Source organism: Kryptolebias marmoratus, linkage group LG21, assembly GCF_001649575.2.
Source record: "Kryptolebias marmoratus isolate JLee-2015 linkage group LG21, ASM164957v2, whole genome shotgun sequence".
NCBI lineage: Eukaryota > Metazoa > Chordata > Actinopteri > Cyprinodontiformes > Rivulidae > Kryptolebias > Kryptolebias marmoratus.
This window is the reverse complement of record NC_051450.1, coordinates 248,178-256,680: the sequence shown is the minus strand read 5'-3', so window position 1 is coordinate 256,680 and position 8,503 is coordinate 248,178. Positions and strand designations below refer to the sequence as shown.

At 42.0% G+C, this 8,503-nt stretch overlaps 1 protein-coding gene across 1 annotated transcript in view; it reads left to right on the top strand.

Moving 5' to 3' along the window:
- Window positions 1–2,019, top strand: part of adarb2 (adenosine deaminase RNA specific B2 (inactive)) — a 334,275-nt gene extending 332,256 nt beyond the window's left edge. The window contains exon 10 of the mRNA XM_037973320.1: window positions 206–2,019. Coding sequence (XP_037829248.1) covers window positions 206–376 — 171 coding nt within the window. The 3' untranslated portion in view covers window positions 377–2,019. The remainder of the gene's footprint in view (window positions 1–205) is intronic.
- Window positions 2,020–8,503: the final 6,484 nt, after the last annotated feature.

Below are 8,503 nucleotides of genomic sequence, written 5' to 3'. Positions count from 1 at the left end.
CACACACACACACACACACACACACTCCCAGAGCCACCCAAATGCATTTGTGCCACCTCATTCGTTTTGTTTTGTTCGCTCTTCTTTTTCTGCACCTCATCCTCAATAAATCTTTTGCCCCGATGCCCCAATTTTTTTCACATTTGGGAATATTCCCTCCAGTTTAGGTTATTTGACGCTGTCCATTCTGTCTTTCTCTCTTCAGTTGGGGGTGTCTACCTCAGTGGACCACCAGCTCCTGTACTGTGAGGCCAAGATGGCAGCGCGTCCTTACCAGACAGTGAAGCAGCAGTGGTTCAGGTCTCTGCAGGAAACGGGCCTCGGCACATGGGTGAAGAAACCTCCAGAGCAGGATCAGTTCTTGTTGTCGGTCTGAGCTACAGAGAAAGTGTGCGAGCGTGTCTGTGTGTGTATGACTGTGATTTTTTTAGGCTAACATTTTACAAGTTCATACCTGGAAGTGTACCATCTAAAGTCAAACTCATCCGTCCTTTGTGTGTTTGTGTTTTGTTTGATTGTCCAAACCAGCAAGTGGAGGTCGGCTGAAGGAAAAGAGACACAAAAAGCTGGACTTTTTCTTGACTTAAACCTGTGTGTCTGTGTGTTCACAGACACACAGGTTTAAGCAAACACCCATCTAAATACACCCCCCCTCCTCCACCAACCCCTTCTTTTGCTGTTGAGGAAAGGGTTGGGGTAACCTTGAGCAGAATGAAAGGCAGGCACTATCTTGTCATCAGCTATTTCCGGGGCCCGAGGCACCCGCTGAGGAGCCGAGCCACTAGGGAGAGAGAGAGACAGACAGAGAAAGAGAAGAAAGAAGGAAAAAAAAGAGGGTCCACGTCCAATTATCGTCCCTGTCAGGGTGACGGGTAATGGAAACGGAGAAATGAGAAGAACAGCCCGCCTCACCTTCCTTGCTTTAATTGCTATCTTTGTCCTCCTTCTCTTGACTCTTCCTCTCACTCCATACCTCTCTCCTTTGCCTTCTTCTTGCCTTTTCTTTCCTGCCTACCCTCTGGAGAGCCGAACATGACACAACAGCAGGTTAATGCAGCTCGAGAAGGCGAGGTGCATAAACGCAGCCATTACCGCTCGCCTAAATACAAGACAAGGTGAAGAGGAGAAGAGCTGCTTTATTTCTTTATTCCTTCCTTCTTTGTGTCTTTTGACCTGTACCTTTTTTTTCTAGTTTTTCTTTTTGTTGTTGTTTGTTTGTTTGTTTGTTTTGGCACCAACTTTCATATATGGGACCTTGTCCACTGGATCACCTCTTGTTTTGTGGTCAAGACCGATCATGACAGTATTGTTCTCTCATTTCTGTCTTCTCTTTAAATAATTTAATCAAGGCACTCAGACTGCCAGCAACAGCAGCAGCAGCAGCAGCTTGGTCTCAGTCAGCAGGAAAATCCAAACAGTGAGAATGACATCTAGTGGTTTCCTCCAGAAGAGCAGCATATTAAAAAACACCTCAAATACAGGTGGATTTACACATAAACTGCAGATTTTACTTTTAATTGAACTAGTTACAAAATAGAACATACATCCCATGTCACGTTTTTGTGATTGAGACCTCAATAAAATCATTTCAAAACTTTTCCCACCTTTAATGTCACATATATCTTGTACAACTGAACTGTAAACAAACAAATATGCTTGGGGGTAAATGGTGCAATAAGCCAGCTGCACAAGTGTGCACATCCTTAAACAAATATTGTATTTAAAGCAGCTGATTTAATTAAAGCATTTGTCTTCATATATACCCATCTGCCATCAATTAAAATGGCAATGAAATAAACTTCAGTTGTCAGAGTACACTTTTCCTCACATTAATTTAGCTGCATCCTACAGTGTTTCACAGAGAGCTCACAAAGCATCAAAAGCATTCACTATCGAACAGTATAAGCTAGAAGGGTACAAAGGAGTTCTTCAGCATTAGATAACCAGTAGAATACAGTGAAGACAGTCATCAAGAAATGGGGAAAATATGGGGCAATAGTGACATTACTGAGATCTAGACATACCTCAAAAAAATGTGTTTTCTTTCAAATGAAAAGAAAACATATTTTCTTTTATTATTCTTAAGAACTGGACATCTCTCCAAAGTTGATCAAAAGACAAGGCAGAAACTGCTCAGCGACGCTCCTAAGAGACCTACAGCAACATTGAAGGAGCTGCAGAAATTTCCTGTTGTGTACAACATGCAACAACAATCTCCTGTGTTCTCTATATGTCTGATCTTTGGGGTCGGGTTGCAAAACAGAAGTGGTTTCTCACAAAGGAAAACATCCAGAATGCATCTCGAAAATGTGTAAATGACTGAACTTTTAGGTCACAAAAGGAAGGTCAGGCAGAAAAACTATGCTGCACATCACCAAAAGAATGCCCTCGCCACAGCTTGGTGGTGGCAACATCATGCTGTGGACTGCATTTCATCAACTGAAAATGGGGTTTTACTCAAGGTAGATGGAATTATAATCAGCTCCAAATACCTGGTCATTTTGGCCTCAAACCTCCAGGTGTCTGCTAAAAAGTTGTATACAAAGAGGAATTTAATTTTTCAGCAAGGCAATTACTTCAACAATGTGACTACCTGTATAAAAAAATGTAAAACAAAAAAAAATCTTTAAATTAAGATGTGGCCTGCTGAAAGATTTCTTGCAAAATAAATAAATAAATTTAATTAACATCAAAAGATGCTTGAAACAAGATATTAGTTTAGGTGTTGCGCACTTAATGCAAACCAGTATATAGCACCTTTCTAGACTTTATATTTCCCCCCTAACAATTTTTTTAGTTAAATTTCTCAAGAAATATGTCACACTAAAGGTGGGAAAAGGTTTGAAATTATTTATTGTGGTTTCATTTTTTGACATTTCTTGGCATTTTAATAGACTTTTTTCTAGATTTAGAAAAAGTAATTACTATAAAACAGATACAAAAACAACAATTAGAACTAATCTAGGGTGCTTTTTTAGAATGTGATATAGTAGTTTGTTTGTTTTTAAAGTTAATTTTATGATTTTATTTTCCAATTGTATTGTCTTGACCTTGATGGAAACATAACAGCATTCAGAATAAGTCGATCAGTCTGACAGTAGAATCTGCATGCTTTTTCCTCTGCCATGTAATGTGATAAAATTATCACTGATTTAAATCAGATCATAAAAAACACCTCCTTTAACCCCACAATGGTTTGGTGAAGCTGGAAAAAAAAATAGAACAGACCTGTTTGCTTCATTTACAACTCTGCCTCTTTAAATCTAGAGGAAAGAAATTTAAAAAACACTTTTTTTACCACATTATCACATTTTCTTTCTGTGATCACGTCTTTAATTGAATCATTGTTTGACTTAAAAAAAATACACAAGTATAACCTCCACAAGGAATTATGGGACAGCATTATTTCCTTTTGTCTCGTAAATGATGGCCTATTGTTTCCTCCATGAAAGAGACCATCTGAACTATTATTCTCAATAATTTTAGATGATTTTTTTTGTCTTAGAATCTGTTGGGTAGAGATACATGGGAGTTAAAGTAATTGGGTTGAAAAGTCTAGATGAAAGACAATACTGCTTTTTGGAAATTCCAGCTGCATCCTGGTCAGTGATCCGGTCTCAAGCAATTTATTTGCTTTGATTTTTCTTATATCTACTATATCAGTCAAGAGGTGAAAAAAGTACGTAGGCCCATTTGTAAAATAGCTTGTTTTGGAAAGCTCAATCAGCTTCTCCTGCATGTACACCTCTTCTATTGCCATAGTTACCCATCATTAAAGATGTTAAAAAGTAACAGTAGAAATCCCTTTGATATCAAGCAGTTTAACAGAAGAAAAGTTCAGCAGAAAAATCATTTGGAGTCGCTGCAAGAGGCTGACGCAACTGTAGCACTGTTGATTTGCTTAATTATTATAAATCTGTAGAGTAATCATTGAATTTTAATATAAAAATTATAAAAAATTAAATTGTCCCAACAAATATAAGGCATTCAAGTGAAAATGAAATTACTGACAGTGCTAAAAGTTTGTTTGCTCTGGATGATTCTGTACAAACAGATGATCATCAACGCTTCTTCTTATTCTGGAAAAGAACATTTCCTGCTGATCTAAGCACAGAGAAAGTATGTAATAATGTAGTTTTTCAGTTGAGAAACCCCAACCCAGTTCTCAAAAGTTGGGGTAAGAAAAGAGCATATTGAGTCTAAATTGAAGTATTTGTAGCTATTATCCTGATCTATCACCCACTTCAGATCAGTATGGTAAGGACAGATAGTAAAGCAGCCTTTTATATGCCTTTGTATTCAGACAATATGACTTTTTACAGGGAACAAGTTCTGACAGTCTCCTGTTTTAACCAAATCATCTACAACCTATTGTTCACACCCAAAAAAGAGGAGCTAGTCCCATCATGCTGACACATTAACCAACTGCTGGTTTTCTGCAGGTTTGTTAAGCTTGAGTAATAGTTAAACTCATAGTTGAGATCTTTTGAAGTTGGGTTCAGTGGAAAAGTGATGAGTAATTAATAGCTTACCTGTTGGAGACAGCTTTTTAAACAAACTTAGTTTAAAGAAATGGAGTGTAATTCTGATCAGATGAACGTGAAAACAACTAATCTGAGCAGGGCCAAGACTAAAGCGGATTGCCGCCATCTTAAAAGAGCTTCAGTTTCATAAAATTGTCTGTTTCACATTTGTATGGTCATTCCAATAGAAATATGAAGATGTTCCTTTATGATGTGCCCCAGGCTGTACATGAAGGGCTCCAACTAGTTGCTGCTCCTGCTAGTTGTTCTTGCAAAAAAAAGGGGAAAACATAAAAATTTATGTAAAAAATCTTGCAATTTAAAATTGACCAGGTTTATGAAACTGAAGCTGATGTGGAATGTTTGAGACTGTGGCTGTTTTAAGATGACAGTAAACTACTTTGGTCTCAACCCACACTTGGATAAGCCATTAGCTCATCAGTCTGATCAGAATTAAACTTTACTTCTCCAAACTGAAGTTGTTCAAATAGAGTCTGGATTTTAATTGCAGTTTCTGTTTCTGTGTTTCCATGGAGGTGATGTTTGGTCCTAAGGACCAGCAGCATCAACAAACAGACACTCAAACTAGAAGCACAAGGAGAGCACAAACCTCCACCCAGGCTATAGCATCAATAAAAATAGTCTGATCCAGATTCTGACCCGGATCACAACTAAAATTTAGTTGTTTCTTGTGACAACCCGAAGATTTTCTGAAAAAAAATTTTTTGTCAAGATTTGTTTATTAGTTTTTTTTAGTAATCTTGCTAACAAACAAATCAACCAACCAACACTACCGAAAAAAACCCAGAACAGTACCAAATGAACTTTAAGAAGATGTCAAATCCTTCTTAAAAATATCTAAACAATCCCTTTAAGTGTCAAATCTTACATTTATTGTTGTGACTGGTCTGTTTTATACTTTTCCACTGGAACTCAATTTACATTTGGGTCAAGATAAATAGATCCGAAGCTTTTCACAATGTTTTACTGCGTCTTGTTACATTAAACATGCTCATTAATTCATACACAGAGCAGTATTCACGTGCACAAATGAAACACTCACAAGCAGAAAGTTTGCAGAGAAATTGGCAAAATTGAAATGAGGTCTTGCATTTCGTCTCCACACATGGCCAGACAAGTTCCTTAGAAGTTCTTGGAGTCAGAGACCAGATTTTATGAAAATAAAAACTAATCTTTCAGCCTTTACATTGTTTCTGAGTCCAGACAACACTGGTCATTGTTTCACCTTCTGTTAATCATCACATACTCGTGTATTTTGAGAGATGATAAATATAAGGCATGTTTAAATGGCAATATTGTATCAAAATCTGTAGAATTGTAATTAAAAATGTATAAAAGATGTTGATGAAGATGTGAAAGAAATCTAAAAATGTCCAATTATAATGTAAATTACAGCATATGAGGAACTGCTGCTAAGGTCTGTAAATTGCACTTCAGTAACACACAAAAAAGTGAATGTTTGTACTGTACATGTGAATAAAACCTCTAAATCTTGTATTTTATTTTGCCTTTCAACTTCTTTATTCATATTGCTTGTCAAACTGAATTTATTTTAAATGTGAAAGGAACATTTGGTTGTAATAAATGGGAATATTCTCAGATATTAGGTCATTTCCACCTTGTCATAATCACCCTGTCAGGATGATAATGTGTTGGCCCTCAAGAGCATCCACACAATTATTAAAGAGGCCTCCCCAGCTGTGGTGCCTCCCAGGGGAAATCCACGGGGAAATGGTTATCGCTGTTAGGCTCGTGGCAGGTGTCATACAGACCAGCAACCAAATTAGCCTGGGGGATAGGAGAGAGGTCGAGGGCTTTGAGGTATGCCTCCTCATTCCACTTTCCTCCCTCCTGCCACAGAGTGGGCTATGAGCTCCACAATAAACACCAGAATTGACAATTTGATCCAGCGACTTGTCAGGGGAAAGACAGCTTTGATCTAATAGACCAGGACAGAGAGAGGTTTCATGGTTTATTCTGTGTACAGGTTTAATGCTGTTCAATGAAAACTAAGAGTACGACTCTGTGGGAACATGGGCTGAAAGGTCACACCAACATACAAAGACAAAAAATGGTTTTGCATGTTTTCTTCATTGTATTTCTGATTTTTTTTCTCTCCATTTCCATGAAAATGGCTAAGAGTGTGGTGATTTGGCTTTTTTCTAGGTTTTGTTTTTGTTTTATTTTGATTTTAGTTCTTTGTTTTTTGTTTTGTTTGGTTGTACTTTTCGTTTTTGTCTCATGTTCATGTTCATGTTCATTTTCACTCTCCCCCAGTCATTCACTTCTCTGTCAGACACGCCCATCTTCACCTGTCCCTACTCAGCAATCAGTCCACCTGTTCCCACTCACCTCGTTATCCCCAGTCTTTAAAACCCGGTCATTTCTCTCCATACCTCGCTGGTCCATTGTCTAAGGTTTGTCAATTGTTTGATGTTTGTTGCTGTCTCGCTCCGTGTTTCTTGTATCTTGCTTCTGTTATGCTTTGTATTTAGTTTTTTTTTTTTGCTGCCTCGTCAGCTTTTGTTTTGTTTGTTTGTTTGTTTAATAAATTAGTTTTCTTTTAAGTCTGCCTACTGGGTTCATCTCCGTCATCCACATCGTGACAGAATGGACCAGCCAAACCAGAACCCAGCAGACTCAGTTTTTATTTTCTTTTTCTGACCTCTCTGAGGAGGATTTTCTTTTTCTCCAGCTCGCTGTGGAGAATTACTGCGAGGTGGAGGCAACGTCTCAGGACATTCAGACATTTTGGGCTGCCCGTGCCCTCCTGAAGGAGGCTCTCCGTCATCCCGGGCTGGAATCGTCCCCGGGGATGGGGGAAATCCTTAGGAACGCCAGGAAGGATTATGCCCAAGACTGCACTCCCGCGGCAGCTGCTCACTCCGTGCCCCCGGTGGCTGCTGCGTCTCCAGAAGTCCCGGTTCCCCGAAGACTGAGGCGTAGGAGAAGAAGGGAACGGGTCGGCTGCGGGATCTTTCCGTCGCCCATGCTTGTGGAGGAGGAGGAAAGAGCATCTCCGTTCTGGGGAACCCGCTTGGCCTACAGACCAGTTCCGCTGCCTCCGGCGAAGTCCTCAGTTCCTCCGGCGAAGTCCTCAGTTCCTCCGGCGAAGTCCTCAGTTCCTCCGGCGAAGTCCTCAGTTCCTCCGGCGAAGACTTCAGTTCCGTCTCCTGACCTGACTACAGAGCCCTCTGACCTCTCTGCGCCCTCTGCCGAGCCCTCTGACCTCTCTGCGCCCTCTGCCGAGCCTGGGGACCTCTCTGCCCCTTCTCTGACGGTCAGCGTTCCTGAGGGGGTCGGCGACGCTTCTCTGACGGTCAGCGTTCCTGAGGGGGTCGGCGACACACCTGCCAACATCTCAGTGGGGGTTGGACGAGACGACGCCTCACCATCCCGTGTCTCCGTGGGGGTCGGCCGTGACGACGACGCCTCACCATCCCGTGTCTCCGTGGGGGTCGGCCATGACGACGACGCCTCACCATCCCGTGTCTCCGTGGGGGTCGCCGAGGACGCCGTCGCCGCTGCTCAGAATCACCGAGGGTCAGTGTCAACGTTCTGCTCTGCGCCACGACGAGGTTCCGGATGGACGCCTCGCTCCGCTCTGCTAAGCCGAGGGTCCGGGGGGACGCCTCGCTCCGCTCTGCTAAGCCGAGGGTCCGGGGGGACGCCTCGCTCCGCTCTGCTAAGCCGAGGGTCCGGACCGACGCTTCCCCTAGTCGTCGAGGATGCTGTCGCTTCTGCGCTGCTCCACCGAGTGTCTGGGTCGACGCCTCGCTCTGCGCTGCTCCACCGAGGGTCGGGATTGGGGCTTCGCTCAGCTCAGCCACGTCGGGAGGTTCGCGCTGCACCCCGTCAGCCCGGCTCTCGCCTGCTTGGCCCACGTCAGCCCGGCTCTCGCCTGCTTGGCCCACGTCAGCCCGGCTCTCGCCTGCTTGGCCCACGTCAGCCCGGCTCTC